This window comes from Strigops habroptila, chromosome 1 (genome assembly GCF_004027225.2).
Source record: "Strigops habroptila isolate Jane chromosome 1, bStrHab1.2.pri, whole genome shotgun sequence".
Classification (NCBI taxonomy): Eukaryota; Metazoa; Chordata; class Aves; order Psittaciformes; family Psittacidae; genus Strigops; species Strigops habroptila.
The window spans coordinates 119,226,475-119,244,124 of NC_044277.2; the positions used below are offsets into that span (position 1 = coordinate 119,226,475).

At 38.2% G+C, this 17,650-nt stretch overlaps 1 protein-coding gene across 1 annotated transcript in view; it reads left to right on the forward strand.

Annotated features, from left to right (window-relative positions):
* Positions 1–17,650, forward strand: part of ITGA8 (integrin subunit alpha 8) — a 112,148-nt gene that overhangs the window by 77,889 nt on the left and 16,609 nt on the right. The window contains 2 exon segments of the mRNA XM_030495772.1: positions 5,211–5,336; positions 8,609–8,722. Coding sequence (XP_030351632.1) covers positions 5,211–5,336; positions 8,609–8,722 — 240 coding nt within the window.

A 17,650-nucleotide genomic window follows, 5' to 3' on the forward strand; every position in this document is an offset into this window, starting at 1 on the left:
TCATTTCCATCTCTCTCTGCACTTTGCTTGATTTTTTTCTGCCTATAGTTCACAATAGGATGGAGCTTTTGTGGAATTTTTCACAATTACCCTGAAACCATTTACTGGGTAAGAAGCAAGGTATAGTCTATAATGTTTCTAGTTTGGCAGATGTGTTGCACAGTATGCATTTGGTTTCTGTTTTCTTATCAGGAGAAACTTGTATTTTGATTCAGTATCACAGCATTAGGTTCAAGATCATTTTTTAAATGGAAATTTGCATGTTTTTCCTTGAGGGACATTTTTAACATGGTTTTGAATAGCTAACACAAAATACTGCAGCTGTCATGAGACCCTAAGAATTCTTGTGTCCTAAAAGGGTTCATTAATTCAGAATGTCATCTGCACAGTGGTGCTTAGTGGGTGAACTCCCAAAAGTGACATAAACCTTGGTTATGTCAAGGGATGCAAATAGCTTTTCAGTTGAGCCTGATACAGCCTGGCAGTGGTTTGTTTATCAAAAGGTCTTGCATCTGAACCTGTTAGCAGTGGAGAAAATCCTTTATAGTACAATAATGCGATATCATTAAATTCAAAGACGTTAACTTCTTGGAGCTGTTTATTTAATAGACAGCAGACAGACACCAGGTTTTGTAGCAGTATTTTTAAAGGATGTAACACAATTTTAGGGTTTTATTCCAATACAAATAATTTACATGGTGATAAAAATAGTTTGTGTGGTGATTTGGTTTTTTTAGTATCATAGGCTAATTCAGGTTTGAAGGGACCTTAGGAGTACTTTGATCCAACATCTTACTCAAGCAGGATCAGCTGTACGATCAGACTAGATTCTCCAGGGCTTTATCCAGTCTGGTCTTTAAAAAAACAAGAACAGAGACTGCAAAACCTCTCTGGGCAAATTTTGCTGCTTCTTGATTGCCGTTACAGAGAAAAGGCTTTTCCCAATATCCAGTGTGAACTTCTCTTGTTTCCACTTATCCCATTGCCTGTCATCATCCCACCAGGCACCTCTGTGAAAAACCTGGCTCCATTTTTGTGACAACCTTCTCCTTTCGACAGCTTCGGTCCCCCCAAAGCATTCTCATTTCTGAATCTGGGCTCTCATCTCTTGGGCTGAACAAGCACTGGTCCTTTATCCTCTCCCTGCAGGACAAATGCTCCAGCCCTGAGCTTCCGTGTGGGCTCCCCACAGGTTTTAATATCATATGCTATATTTTGTATTATGTTTAAGTTCAACCTTGTATGAGACAGTATAATCTGTAGAATGAGAGTCATTTTAGAAGCGTATATATTTTTTACCTGTCTTAAAGTGTTAACGATTTTAATTTTTCAAAGAACATACTTTGAATATCCTATGAAGTGAAGCTATCAACTGGAATTCTGCATTCTGCATATACTCTAGAAATGGAAGTTTTCGTGCATTGCCACTTGATAAAAGGCTTCATATAGTCTACAATTATTCTATGGCTTAGTCAGTATTAACTCATCATTGTTACAACTTTGTCAGCAACATGACAGGGTTTTGGTTTTTCTACTTGGAAATGATTATGTAATTATTTTAATCATGCCAGCAAAAAAAAAGGAGAAAATTCCTCTGCCTATTTTTTGTAAATGTTATTCCTAGATATTGTTTGCTGTCCACATTGCTTCCCCTTCCATGGACATGGTTCTTATTTTATAGCAGAGCTGGAGATCTCAAAGAGTTTGGAGGAAACTGTAACAAGGGGAAGCCTAGTAGCAACCTCCTTGGTTGAAGTGGTGATATAGCAGTGTCTACAAGCCTGTTTTAAGATCTATGTTTGTGATGGCAGATCCCCCCAAAAGAACTTCGTTTGGCTCCAAGTCAGAAGATTTAGCAAAACACAGCTCTACATATTATCCCATCAAAACCAAGGTATCCAATTTATTAAGCATAACTGATTCCAGACACTTCTGGAGTAAACAACACTTCTTGAGTTCAACCAGTAGCCTGTTAAACATCTTGCGGAGAGAGCTGTGTTCCAAATGCTAAAAGTACTATATGTCTTTTGCATACCAAGAGGGGTTTGAATTCAGTACAGTGGGTGAAAGTGGAGACATCTTTCTAGTGAAGGGGGTTGCTTGCAACCACAGGAGCTGCGAGAGACAGAACCACAATATATACTTACAAGAATACAGAAAAATTTATGTTTACCAAATACATTATTAAAGCAGATCATGTTGCAAGTGCATGAAAAGGAGTTCATCCCTCCCTAGTCACTGTGCTCTGTTTTAAGTTTCAATTAAGAAGCTGAGATGGGAGCATTACTGTCAGGAGGGCAGAGCTCCTGGGTAGAAAAGTGCCACAATTCTTAATGGCATTTTCAGGCAATGTGCTTTTGCTGGTTATTATTGTTTTATTTTTTTTAGTTTGCTCTTCCTTCTCCTCCTTGTTAATGATTGCATCTGTTACATAAACATGACTAAATTCTTGCGAGGCTTGTGAGAAATCTTCCTGTAATGATGAAATAATACTCCATCTGTCTTAGCAGAATATGGCTGTAGATGCACAATCATTATTGCAAGAATTTAAACATCCTTATTTGCAGTTTTTCAAAGCACTGAACAGCATGAATAAACAAATCAGGTTTCAAATATGTCATGCTTATCTATTGCTTCAGATGGGAAGAGGATACAGAGACGACTTCCTTCAGGTTTTGTATAAACAGCAGGATGGCTGGCTCAAACTCCCCAATAAGGCTAAGGACATTATACGGATGGCTCCTCTTGGGTTTCAGAACCTAGCTCTCTTAGGGTGCTTGGGCATTTCCCCTTTGAAATTACTTAGATGGTTCAGTTTCTGTTAGACCAGTATATTCTTCGCCATTGCTGAATTTCTTGTCTTATAGAAAGGTTTCCTCTGTTTTTTGTTGTTTCTTCCACAAACATAAATCAAACCTCTGCGCACATGGGAAGACTCTTACTTAGGGACTTTTCTGTAGCTTATCTTTCTCTGAAGGCAGTGAGGCATGTGAAAGGATAATAAAATTATGAGTGTTGCAAAAGGTGTAAAGAGTAGGGAAAGGACTGATGAAAGATATGGAACGGAGGAACTAAGTACACTGAGATGTCTCGATCTAGAAAGGAGGTGACTATGCAGAAATGTGATCCGCAAGATCAGAAGTAGCAGGAAGAGTGTGGGTGGGGATTGACTGCTCGCCTATTCCTGCACAGGAATGCAGCGTGTTCACTGCACAGGAATTGGAGCATCAAATGAAGCCTGTAAATCCAGATTCAAAACAAGCAAAAGGAAGTGTTGGTTCATAGTGACAAGTATTAGATGTCTGGAACTTGTTGCCAAGGGAAGTTGTCAGGGTTAAAAGTTTACCTGTTTTAAAAGGAAACTGGACAAATTCGCAAAAGAGAAGGCCAGTGAAGATTAATAAATGAACAAAAACTTCATGCAGATCAGGAAGTCCCTAAACTGAAAACATTTGGAAGCTGAAAGGTATTAGGAGAGAGCATTGTGTATGAATGTCCTGTTCTTACTCTTCCTTCCACATCTGCTTAAAGTCAGTGTTGATGAGAAGATGGACTTCTATCCTTCGCCGGTATTCCTGAAGAGTTGGGGTTTTTTCCCCAGGCTGATGGTGAAAAGTAGTTTTATGGAGCCCGGGCCTACAAATACCAGAGGTATAGGCAGTGGTTTCCAACTGTGGTAGATGATACAAGGTGACACACACGGCACATTCTCAGTAGCTGAGCACTGCAGTACCATGAGTGAGGTATCTTGGGGAAGCAGCAAAATAGCAGCTAAAATCCACCACATGGGTCAGGTACATCCACAAACATGACTGACTAGGATCTATGAAAAAAAATAAGAAATATATAGAAACCATCTAGTATTTAAATGGATCTAGATATGCATCAGTTGTGATCATATATTGAGGGCTTCTTGAAGGCATGCGATAATATATTGTGGTTCTTGTGTCATCATTAAAGAAGCTTATATGTGCTGCTGAAAGAATCCTGGAAAGAGAATTCCCGCATGTTATCACATCAAGAGGAAGAGATTTACTAGCTATTTTACTGTTCCCTTATTGCAAAAAGACAATGTTAACCTAATTAAGCAATAGAAAAAAACATATCTTGTTTTTGCCTAAGGGGGTTTTCATCAGTTAATAAATTCTAGTATCATTTACTTCTTGCATGCTTTTGACTGAAGGTCTCAGAGAATATCAAAACGGTTCCTTCTTCAACCTCATAATTTTAATCAGATGAATGGTACAGATTTTCCAAACCTAGTACTACACAGCATTAGTATGTGGAAGTTCTTGTGTGTTTATAGCTATTGTCTTCCCTCTACTGCTACAGCATTTCTTACAATTACGATCATTTTCTTCAGGAATTTGTTTAAGATATTTTGTGTTCAGAGGTTAAAGGTACTGATAAGTTGGATCTGATGTAGCTCTTTATAATCTGATGCCCTTAAAGAATACTCTTGTCTATGTTTAGGTGAATTCCTGTTGAGATCTTATTGCAAATTTCCTCATATATTTTGTAGTGATTTTACATGATTGGATTGTTATGAATTAGGATTTATCTTTCCCCCCATAACAATTGAATTCCCAGGTGTTCTCTGAGGCTTCTTGAAAGAAGACATAAATGCTCTGTGTAGAAATTAGACAAACTGCCAACAATAAATATAGCTTTTAATCAGAGAATAAAAATGCTGAAGAGAGTGCATTTTAATATGAGATTAAAAAAGAACAAACTGTTGTGTTATACAAAGTTGAGTTGTTACCAAAAGAAATCTGTAAGAAATAATGGTCAAAAGTTGTATTGCTAGAATTCAGATTTCCTTTTCTTTTATGTTCTAAAGCTGGCAAAATCCTTATATTTCAATAGACAGATTCTGATCTGAACTAACGACAAGATTTCTGTGCAGCAGCTTTGAATTTATCCTGTTATAGAGATCAGAATCTGGCCCAAAGAGTCTAACAAAGTAAAGCACAACAGTGAAGTTAACACCAGTGAAAAGTGGAAAAAATATCATCTGCTATAACTGAGCAATATCTTGCTGTGCTATTACTCATCATGTTCCTAGTTGAAGACACCATATTCTCATGGCTGTGTTGTTAAATTGAAAAAACAGTGTTAATCCAAAATTCAAGACCTCTGAGAAGGGAACAAATCTGTTAGAATCATTGCATGAGTATGTCATTAGCTTTCACTTTTTTTTCTCTTTGCAGTTTGCTATTCCACAAGACACTCCTGAACTTGCTGCTTTTTTATATAATTCCACAATTTCTCATTACATCAGGAGAAGGGAAGTCACAGTGGCAGAACCTCACAGGAAAAACTCTGCAAAAATATTGGTGAGCTATCTAAAAACTATAAACTGGGAATATGTATGCAGTTTATCAAGGTGGCTGTTGGTTTGACTGCAATTTATTTACTGACTTTGAAGTATTTTTCTGAGTGATTTTTAACCCCTCAGTTTAAAATACTGTTTACTACATATCACCGAGCCACAGGTTAGCTATTTTGTTTGACAGAACTTTACATTAAAGATCATGCATGCCAAAATCCTGGTTGTCTTACTCCTGGCTGTTTGCAGACAAACCTCTGTGGTCTTGCAATTGCACACTTATCACAGGGAGTTTCACCACAGATTTGGAGAATGGGCCCTCTTCTAATGAATTATATTTCAGATTCGGACTTCTGAAAGGTAGGTCTCTCACTGTTAACTTGACTCTTACCATTCTGGCTTTTTCATAAAGCATAACTCATACTTAAAATGAACATTTTAATGTAAAGTAACAGTTCTGACATGCAAATGCTTTGGACTATATTTGTTCCCCCCAGTCAGTACTTATATTCATGTGGAAAAGTAAGACCCTCTCCCCTTACAGTACCACAAGCAAGGCACATACATTTTAAACATTACAAATAATGCTGGAGCAAGAGCAGAGATCTCTCTCCCAGGAAAATAGTTCTGATTAGCCAGTCTGGTACCTGAGTATTTGAACTTGGCTGTATTTTCAGAAGGTTGGGGTTTTTCGCATTGCTGCATTCAATGTCCCATCCTTAGCATACTTCAGCACTTCAGGTATCAGCTCTGCTGGCCTAGAGGCTGTGTTCGAACTTGGTGACCTTGAGGTCAGTCGTGAGATTCATGCAGTCAATGCTTTCCATCTATTTTTATAAACCTCAGGCAGAGTTTCTTTCATGCTGTCCAGTCTCTTATTAAGATGTTTAATGCAAGCTCATGTTTGAAGTGCATGACATCACTAGAATTTGGTAGGAAGAAAAGAACCTCACTGACCTAAGTATTCTGCAGTAATAGCATAATTATGCTGCTTCTGAAAGTTAATTTGGCAATTTTTGTAACAGGAAGAAGATAGAATCTGAAAGTAATGAATGCCATAATGTTATTAAAAACAAAATTGCAGATGAACCCATTTTAAAGAATAATCACTGTTGATTCCTATGTAATTCTTTCATCAACCTAATACCCTGGGAAGAATCCGATTCCACTGGGGCTGCAGGAAAAATGCCTGGGCTTTTGAAGACATTCCAGTCAATACCACAGAACACTTAATCCATTCTTCAGTAATACCTTAATAATCAGTTATCTTTCTCAGTGGTTAGGCTCATATGCTACCAACATAGAAATTACTGCAGCGACTGAAAGTGGTTAACAAAGTTTTTAAGTATGTACTGTGTCTGCATCTTAAACTAGGAAGCACAGATTTTTCAGCTGCTTGATGTAGACAGGTAGTATTTAGCTGAGTACTTAGTAATGTAAAATTGGCACTGTGATAAGCAGTCTTCTAGTACATTATGCTTTTAATAAGTACAAATTAGGACAGGATTGGATACAGTGCTTACCACTGGATATATAGCAGGACTTTTCCAGGACAGCCATAGAAAAGCAATATGTCATTTGTTCAGTTAGAAAGGTGTCTCTATTCTATGTGCCTTCAGCAGTGCATATTACGGATCCAGAAAAATAAGGTTTTATTTGACATATTGGAAGTATACATAGAAAGTGAGTGTTGCTCTGGAAAATGAATGACTGGCCAAAGGTAATTCTTTGTTAAAATTTGTAATTTTAAGTTTTTTTCATCAAAGCATTTTCACAGAGAGGAAAAAGTGTTCTGAGAACTTCTTATTCTATTTATATTGTTTATGAAATATTTGGTTTCTTTACCATTAGTTCTAATGTTACAGTGTTCTGAAAATCACTACAGGCTAAATGCATTACTAAGAAAAATAGAAATATGTGTTCAGGTCCTAAAATGTCAGGCAAAAGTAGACCTTTTTGCATACTAATGATTTATTTTGTTGATATGTGTTTTTAACCACTATGATTAATGAAAACAGCTCTCCTCCTTCCTGCAAGATAAATAAATCTGGTTGGAGGATGTTTAAATATGAAAAGCCAAATAAACAGATACTTTGAAACATTCATTAGTTTAAAAAAAAAAAAGTTTAGCATTGCAGGTTCCAGGGTTTACAGTTTCATTTTTCAGGCAGAAAACAGTGAGTAAGCACACAGCTTCTATTTAACTTGTGATAAGACAGAGATTTGGATTTGTGGGGAAAGCTGTGTATAAAGCTGTGTACATATTCCTTAAGGGAATACATACATTATCATCTCATTTCCTGAAGTATGGGCTTCGGTAGTGCAGCCGTTCTCACTGTCCCAAGGGAATACACTTGTGAAAACTTAGTTTTGCGTTCAAGGTCACAAGCCCTTCTGTGATGAGTGTCAATAAAGCATCTGTAAGGGAAGGATTCTCTTACAAATCTCTTTGTTCTAAAAATGTGAATCAATTAAAACCTGAGCCTTCCTTGTGAATCAAACCAAAACTTTTCAGGTAAAATCCATTTACATATATAAACCTATACATTATTTACACACACCTTTACTCATTTTTGTATAAGATCTTTTTTCCTTTCTACACCCCAACCAACCACATCATTTCTGTGGTTACCTCATGAGACTCTGCTCATTCCCTTCTGTGGCTTCCAGTCAGCCTTTAACCTTTGAGACATTCTTCTGGCAGACTTTAACAAAGTATAGAGTTTTGAGTTGCATTGCTTGGCTTTTGTCTTCAACCCTGTGTATGAGCCAGAATCACTGCTCATCAGGAATGTTTCATGGACAACAAGTTTCAAGTAGAGCAACTAAAGAATCTCAGCAAATGTTCTGGCTGCTATAATGTAAACATCAGTAACAGGAGAGTTATAAGAAGAGACAGATTTAGGAATATAAAGACTTTAGGCATAGACAACAGGAAAAAGAAGTGTTGAAATCACAAAATGACTGACAGATGAAGACAAAACACATGCTTCGAAGGATTAGTAAGTACCTGGATATTTTAAGAGTTTTTCAGAGTAGATGTTGTTGAAAAGTATTACTTTTATTTTAATTACTACAGGTAGGTGGTTGTATTCAAAGACTCTTTCCCTTGGTTTATAGTTCTCACAATGACTCATGGGGTATCTCATGTATATTAGATGAAATTACTGATTTAACTCTTTAAGGGAAAGTTGATTTGTTTTGCTAGTTTATAGCATTTGAAAATGATTATATAAATTCTTAAAGCACAAGTATGACTTCCCTTTGTTTTGCACACAGAACTGTACAAATGTGAAGTGTATCCTGATTTCCTGTACTGTGGGACAACTGGAAAGAGGGAAGAGTGCAGCACTGAAAATCAGGTCCCGGCTATGGGCCCAAACATTCCTGGAGGTAATGCACACAAAAGTCTCTTTCTATGCATAAGACCCCTGCATCTTTTATTTGAACAGATATTTAAGAATACAAATGATGACATTAAATGGATCAAATGCATTATCACTTTCTTGAAGGTAACATCTCACTGGTTCCTGTCCAGGTCGCATGCATGCTGCTTACTCTTCTTTTTCTCACTATCACTCCCTCTCATATTTATGTCCTGGATCCTACCTGAAAATTCCAAGATTATTTTTAAACACCTTTCCTGGTTTTGTTTCTGCTTTCCTAGACTGGCCCAAGTCAATGATCATTTAGGTCTCCATGATGTGCTCTGCATTCATCACATCTTTCCCAATGAAAGGTTTTTCTTAGAGCCAAATAGTGTATGGTGTACACTGTGTCCAGCTTAAAAATTCATTGATATTCATTGTCTGTTAATCTAGGGAAGAGTAGTATGTATCAAGCTCATATGACATACAATACTCATGTAGTGACAATCTGTGTCTCAACACTAAAAAGAAGGGACAGTGCAGACCATGGAAAAAATTAACTTCTCTTTGCAAATTCTTACATTTCCAACTTCATCTGCCCTCAGAATTCTATTTACACTGCATAAAGCAGAGGGATTGCACTGTAAGCCATTAACTTCACAGCTGACCATGAGTCTATAGAACTATGTGGTTGTCATATCTTTAACACTGGGCATTGAAAAACTTATAATTCAGTTTGCTGTTACTAGGAAAAAACTGCAGATCCTATCTTGATCAAACTGATTGATTGTCGCCTTCCTTCTTAACGTGATTTAGAATTCCCTAGTCTTTCTACCTAGAACACAAGAACCTTCTTGTGTTCCCCATAGCTGTAGAAGAATGATTCATTGACACAGTACCTCTTACGCTAACAAGAAAAGAATTGAGGATCTTCAGATTACAACAAGAGCTTCAAATCAAGTTCCTCACACCTTTTGAGTTAATTTCTCCCTTTCCTCCAATGTGAAAGTAGATAAAATAAATTCTTCCTCACTTGACTTGCTTTCCTGGAGAAACAAGAAGGCAGATGGGACAGTATTTACAGGAAGTTGAATGCCAGCTCAATAGCTAACCATCATGGCTCCAAATCCACAATGGGTGCATACTTTGAGGGTCATGGGTCTCTCTTAGTGTATGGGACTATGGCAGTACTTGCCAAAATGATAACTTGAAAGGTTTTTCTACCTCTCTGTCAGGACTTAAGGTTACATTCTGTGTTTCTTCTGCAACAGCTATGAGCACCATTATGACTGAAGAGAGCATAGAATTATTTGGCCTTGCTTGAGGAAAAGTGATTTCTGTCTAGCTCAATAACAAAGGGCATCCTTTCAGATACTAGGTGAATTCATTCCTGATTTGAGAGTTCTTTCTATTAACGATCAATTCCAAGAAACTTGGATATCTCTTCTTCAGTTCCCATAACAAAAATATAATGCTTTTAAGTAGAGGCATATTTAGCAAATGTGTTTGAAAGGCTAGACATTTAGGCTTGCTCAGTGAGTCATCTGCTAGTGGGGAAAAAAAGGTAGGCTCTGGTTCAAATTTAAGCCCAAAGCTTGATAGTTTGAATGTCCCCCTGTCCTCCCAGATCAGGGTAACTGAGGTGGACATCTTCTAGTGCAAGCTTTTGCAAAGATCTGACAAAATTTTGCACAGACAATGCCAGTAGTGCATCTCTGCACTCATGGAAAAAACGTATTTTGGAAAATATGGCAGGAATTTTATTCCAATTTTTTTCTCATTCCAGTAAGAGTCTATCTGACATTTGCACACTGGCTAGTCTCTCTTAACTGCACTAGTCCACTGTTCCTAACACGTAGAGACAGGCAAAGAGGCAGAGATATTCTCCTTGGCTGGAACAATCTGTGATGATTTTGACCAGTGCTCTGTGCAAGCAGTATCACGGTGAACCTTCCCCATCTTTGTCACCAAGCAAGAAATAAAGCTTAGCTCCCTTAGCTAATTACCTTACTGGTAACTGGACCTGACATATTCCAGATCCAATCAAGTCTTTCTGTTCATCATTCTACTGGTGAAATCTAATTAACTCTTTAAGGGCCCAAACCAAGGTCTTGTGAAAAAACACACACATAAATGAAACTCCTTGCACGGATCCTTAGATGCCAATTTTCTAGGCTATTTACAGCTATTTCAGCAGGAATTAGCCTTATAAAAGTTTTTCCAGGTCCAGTTTAGTATGTAACAAGAAATAACTGTAAGAGATTAAAGCTAAAAAAACTTAATGAGAAACAGAGAGTGCTTCTCTCAGTTTTTGGATGTGACAGAGGATGTGTAACAGTTGCAACAAACTAGCTGCAGAAGACACGCAATCTCCTTTTCTCAGTGGCTTTTCATAAAGACAAAATATTTTTCTAAATTATAAATTTAGTTAGCCTGACTTAGGTTCAGAACAAGGATAACTGCATGAAATTTCAGTGGCATGTTTAATGGAGCAGTGGGACACATCTTACATAATTTTAGTAATCTGAAAATTAGATGTCAATTTTGGTTGCCTAACTCTGTAGCCAGTGACAAGACAGAGAGATGTCTTCAGAGGATACTTTATCCAGCTGATTTGAAACACCTTTTCTGCCCTTCTTCTGATCTGGATAGTGGAGAAGGGTCAAAGTATGCCTTGGGACATGGGAGTGTGCCAACACACTAGGCAATGCCGGGGCTGCAGGGCTTTTAGCTCCTCCTTGCACCTTAATAAATCCTGCTTGCTATGCCTGAACCTCCCTTCACTCAGTGAGCTCAAAGCAGAAGCGGAATCTTACAGCAACCTGTGGGTAGGGAAAAGGATGAGCCATCCTATAGACTCCCTGGGTGCAGAGGCCTCATGGCAAACACTCCTACAAAAACATCTTTTGCTGACTCCACTGTCCTTACAGACACTTGCTATCAAACAAGGCTTTTTATGGGCTGTGATTTTACCTTTTATCTGTATCCTTAGGAAATATTTCTGTTTCCTTCAAATAGTAACTTGCAAGCCTTGTAAAGGCTCAAAAAACTCCACGTAAATCAACAGCATTTTTTAGTAAGTAAAAAAAAAAAAAAGGTAGTCCCCAGAGAACTGTTGCATCCTCCCATTTGTGTGTAAGAAGCTGCCAGAGTAACATGACCTCTGCTTCACATGCAAACTTAGATATTGAGAAGAGAGAGAGAGAGCAAATAGCATGATGGGATCTGGTTGCCTTCTTCCCACTCACCTCAAAACAGTTCCCTTTTTCACAGCCCCTTTTAAAATTAACAGTTGTACAGCCATTGCCATAAAAGACTGTAGAGCATAGTTTCCTAAAAAGAGCATCACCTGCTCTTGGTAAGCCTGTAAACTTCCTAGTTCCTAAGGTTGCTCCAGAAGTAAACTAAAGTATACCTAAAAAACAACTGCTGTTAGCTAGGCTGAAATCTGCAGATTCAATCTGCGGAGTGGAATACAGTCAAACAATCAAGATGTGGTGATTCTGAACCAGGAAGGACGATTGAAGGGCCAGACCAAACCCCACAGTCATGGTTTTGTAAAGAAACTTAGAGTAAAAGTTGCTGTCTCTACAGCAACATCCCAAACTCTTTTGCACATTCAATTAATGTACAAAATTTTCATATACTAAAGAAAGCAGGATAATAGTGAAATACAACATTCCTCAAGAGTGTTATAATCTAAATGAAGATATGATGATCTGCAGAAGAAACTGTGCTCATTAAAGCTGAGAGCACACTGTCATTATGCATTTTCTTCTCATAGATACGCTAATACAAACCTGAGAAGAATTTGATTGAAAGTGATTGATTAATGCCAGGATGAAATAATTCATGTTTCTCATCGAAGTTATATGGATCAGTCTGCATATTTTGTTGCCACAAAAGATCAGTCATATATTGAGTGACTCCTTCCTCTTCCACTTAGTTTAACTGACAAAAGCTGACCCTTTTGCCTCTTGACAGTTGTAATCTGTCACCTTAAAACCCAGACTCCCATAACATATAAAAGTTAAATGACGTGCAATGATTAGACATGTTTGAGTAAATAAAGCAGCCCAAATTTCCCAACCAGCCAACAAAGATAGACAGACATTGTGCAAAGGCCAAGAAGAATCACAGACTTTTTTGGATTAACTTCAAAGCCTGGTTGTAAATATGAACCCTCTAGTAAAGCTGACTTTTGGATTCAGATTTGCTGATCAAGCAAATAATAGCCTGATCCGTGCAAAAGAGAAACAACCTTACATGGTTATGTTACGTTGGGTCCTGTTAGGGCTATATTATGTTCCCATTTGTGTAATCATGGTATTTCTGAGTCATGAGGGGGAGATCCAAGGAGATCTTGCCCTGTATTCTTTGAACTCTTATGGGTAGTTTTAAATATAAGACTCAGGAGTTGGCTAGTAAAACATCTGTTTCAAAAATTCATTTCTAAATGATGAATCTGTACCATCTGTCTGATTTGTGACATCCTTCCAAGCTGCAAGCTCTTTAGACCCTTACAGCACTTTTGGACATAGAACTCAGCTTATTCTTTCAGCCTGTATTGAAAGTTCCTCAGAGTGATAAAAATCTCCTTCTGGGAGAGCCTGGGGAGGCAGTAGTGTAAAAACACCCACAGAGGGTGTGCCAGGTTCCCAAGAGGTTTGATGCTTGTTTTGTTTTCTTCCCATGTTTTTGAATATAATTGCGTTGTTTCTCTCTTGACTTTTAGACAGATCCAGATACTTGAATTTGGCACCCCTGACTGTGTGAACTTTAATAGCTAGAAGGGAGAAAAATCTAGTTTTAATCTGAGAAAGCTGAAAAGCAACAGAAATATGGCAGCCACACTGTAATTGGGTGCTCCCTTAGTACACAAAGCCATGTTTTGCCTTCTCTGTTAAATAGTTGTTGTTTGAGTGTTTCTGAACACGCACCCCTTTCATTTTAGATGCCTAAAAATGGAAATATATGCTTGACATAATAAAGATGATGAGTGCTGCAACACCCACATCTTAAGTGCCTGACCTCAGACTGCTATCCAAACCCTGAAACTCAATATCTAGGCTCCCTATACAGCATACCGAGACAGTGAGGTACCTCAGGCAAATTGACTTGTACTAACCATCAGAGTGGTGCATGAGGACTATCCCTTATCAGGAAGAGAGGCACCCAAATCAGGATTAAGTGGGAATATTTCCACCCTCTCAGAAGGAAGAATCTAAAAACTATTCAAGAGGATCCTAAAGCATTAGTTGAAAGACTTAAAGACCTTTTTAATTCAATATTCAGTGGCAGAAGCTAGAGCTGGCAGTTTAGTGATTAGAGAAGTCATTTCTGGAAGATGTGAATTCAGTTCCCTCCTCAGCTTGAGAAACCCAACATCCCTGCTTTATAGAATGATGGTGTTCCCCTTCTGCTGAAGCTGCACCTCTACAAGGACATTAAAAGAAATTGAGAGGTCTGGAAGGGTAGAGAAGTGAGAAAGAGCCTGGTGAAATACCTTATTATTTTGGGCCATCAGCTAGAAGTCCTCCCAGTTCTGTCATTCTTCATGTCCTTGCCTTCATTGCCTGGCACTTGAAGCTATCATCACTGTTAGAGTGAATGCTTTAATTGTGCTTCCTTGATGAGAAATTTTGTTGAGAATCTCCATATTTTACTACTGGTGAACTCAGAGACTCCTTTTAGTGTGCGAGAAATTCTCCAGGCCAGGTACTGCTTTTGGGACAAGGATTCAGTTTATCTGCACAAAGGCCATTGGAGGCTGAAGGCAGATAACCAGCGCAGTGGGGTCACACAGACTATCCTCTGTGCAGCACGTGTGTGTTTGCAGAGGCTTGGAAATCAGAACAGAGGTGAACTGGCGGAGGTGGTCCAAGACAGGTAAGAGATCTAGCTCTTGCATAGGCTCCTTTATTCAATCACTTTTCTCCCTCTCCTCTTTACTGTGGGAGCAATTATTCCATCTGTAAGTGGAATATGACCCCAAGGAACAATAGTTTCCATCCTCAGCATCCTCCAGCACAGGACCTCTTTCTGTGTCCAGTGGAAAACATCTCAGTCAAGGGAAGTTTGGTTAGTGTTTTCAAAGAATAATTCTGTGTCCAGCCTAAATTCCCTATCCGTGGATGGAACTGGGGAAGCACCAGGAAAATCTGTGAGAGAGGTATCTTGTTCTCTCATTAATTGCCATTTATAAGCCACATAGGGAACTTAAGTAGATTATTTTAATTCAGAATGGGAATTAAAAGCCATAAATTTGATGCACTGCCCTTCAAGCCACATAAAATAACAAAAGGAGGAAGTCAACAAAGAAATTTGCCTTTATGTCAAACAACCCTTGTTATTTGAAAAAACAAAATAAGTAAAAAATAAAACTGTGTGTGTCCAAAAATGCTGCATTACACTGGATTTGATTGTTAATGTGGAATGAAGGCTAGAAAGAGACAGACCTTGGCTCTGGGCTGAACTAGATGGAGAGTTTAGAGTGTGGACTAGTTTTGTTTTCATTCATTGCTATTTAAAATAATGTCAAAATGTTAACAAGAGCAGAACATGAGGCTCTTGCTAGATGAGCTAAAGTATATGTAATGTTAGGTTAAAATCTGTATATTAAAGTATTCTGAAATCACAAAAAAGTATCTGCCTCTTATAATTTAAAAGTCTGTTAAAATTAATGTAAAAGATTTAATATGTGAAGTTTAAGAAGTTAATGATAGAAATGAGGATGTCTTGATTTTCAGAGGAGCTGCCTTTGGTCACAGATACATTTGGGTGGACATACTCTCTTGTTACAAATAGCACAAGTACTTTTGACCACGCAGAGAGTCATACGTACATTTTTCTAACAAATTAATACAAGAACTAATAGTTACATGACCTCTACTCTCAGCATTTATGCAAGCTACTCTATTTATTGGCAGTAGTTCAGGTTTCTGGAGGTATGGGTCAAAGAAAGCAAGCTAATGAATTCCCAAAGCATATATTTAAAAGGTAGCACCATATTGCTTACCCTCTTGTCTAAAATGTGCCAGACTCCAGCAGACACAAAGGGAAACAAGTTTTAATCAAGCAGGGCCAATACTGTTGTAACAATACTGAACCCCAAGTGCAAGAGACATAAGTTCTGGGGGGAAAATTCCATCCAAGTGTGCAGCTTGTGATAGAGGAAGTACGTGCCCTTCAGTTAGGATGGCTTCACTGGGCTACACCTAACCAGAAAAAAAGTATTTCAGAGAAGTTGAAAATGTTCCGTAGAGGAAATGGAACAAAGTAATTCTGGGGAGTATCTCCAGTAAACTCTTCAAACCTGCAGAACAATGACCTGTCAGACCTCTTTAAGCTGCTAGAAGTTTTGTTCCTCCTACCCTCAATCTAGCTCCCTGTGGGCCGGATTTGTCCCTGCATTCTAGTCCGGTCTATGACTAGAATGCTTCCATATGCTTTAACGATGCTTTGGGGAAATTTCAGGTTTTTTCATGAGCTTCCTGCAGAAACTACCAGCATTCCACTGGAGGCTGGAGAACTCTCCTTCAAATTATCCAGGATTTTCCAGCACTTCTCACATTATTTCTGTTTGTCTCAATTGTACTTAGGGAAACATTGTACTGGATATTTATTTGGAACACTTTCCTTCATTTCTGGATGCTTCTGTGTCTCACAACTGTTATAGAAAACAAAGGCTTCAGTTCAAAAATCTATTTGTAAAACAAAAGTGTGTAGAGAGAGAGAAGCCTTAATAAACACACCAGCAGGGATCTACCACCCACACAACACAGGGAATGGCCATGTTTTGCCTACTTCCCAAGACATTGGCAAGCTACTGTCTCAGCAACGTGCTCAAGAGCAGACTCTGCTGTTCTAACACAAGGGGAACCTCAAAAGGCCAGTGTAGCTAGGGCTGGGCTCCCTACTGTTGGTCATTAGGCACTGACAATCATAAATACCAAATTCCTCCTTCGCCTTCCTCTGAGCCATAATGAAGTCCTCAGCTTGAATTGCAAACCACAGGTTCTGCTGCTTCCAGTAAACGCTGAATATTTAAGCATATGCTATTTAAAAAATGATATGGTAAAGAAATCTTGTTTCTCACAAATGACTTGAGAATTACAAACAAGGCTGTGGGAGAGGCAGCTGCCTGTATCTCCAAGGTGTTGGTACAAGTAAAAATCCTGTTGGCAACTGCTGCTGACCACAGTCATTGTTTTAAAGCCCTTTGCCACAAACACATAATTCTGTGAATGCACGAAAATACTCTTGAGTCTTTTATATTCTCCATTCCTGTAAAGCAATGGAGATGTGCAGCATTTCCAGGAGCCTAATGAAGGGTCGAGAAGAGTTGATAGCTGTGGGCACAACCCAAGGTTATTAACCTCAGCCAAGCATTAATCCACAGGAAGTGCCCTTCTCTGATGTTCTTACTGCTGATATAAGCTGAAAATGAAGTAAGCCATGTATAGTAGGTGAAACAATTTATTTTTCCATGAGTGCTGTGTTTCTTTTATATGATGTTTCAAGAGAGTTAATGCCTTTACTGTACCCTAGCCAATCAGGCTGCATGTCTAATGTCTACTTTTTTAATAATATAACATATCCTGCTCTCTCCATTACAGATTACTTTCATAAATCACATAAATCATATCCAGAATCCTGCTTAATATGAATTGCTCAGAATTGAAAACATAAGGCTTTTTCAGGCTTCTTTCTGAATGCAAATCATTCCACAACTACAGAAGCATACTGGGACTTTGTGTGAGAAGTCTAGTGCTGTAAAATAAAAGATGAAGAATGGCTTGAGTCTGAAAATGGAAAATAATTACTGTGATGAGGAAAAATTAGTTTTCTGAAGACCATCTCATAGATGTTCAACACCATGAAAGTGTATAAAAAAATACATATTTGCCAAGTACAATATTAAATTGGTCTAATTTTTCATGTCAAACACTGT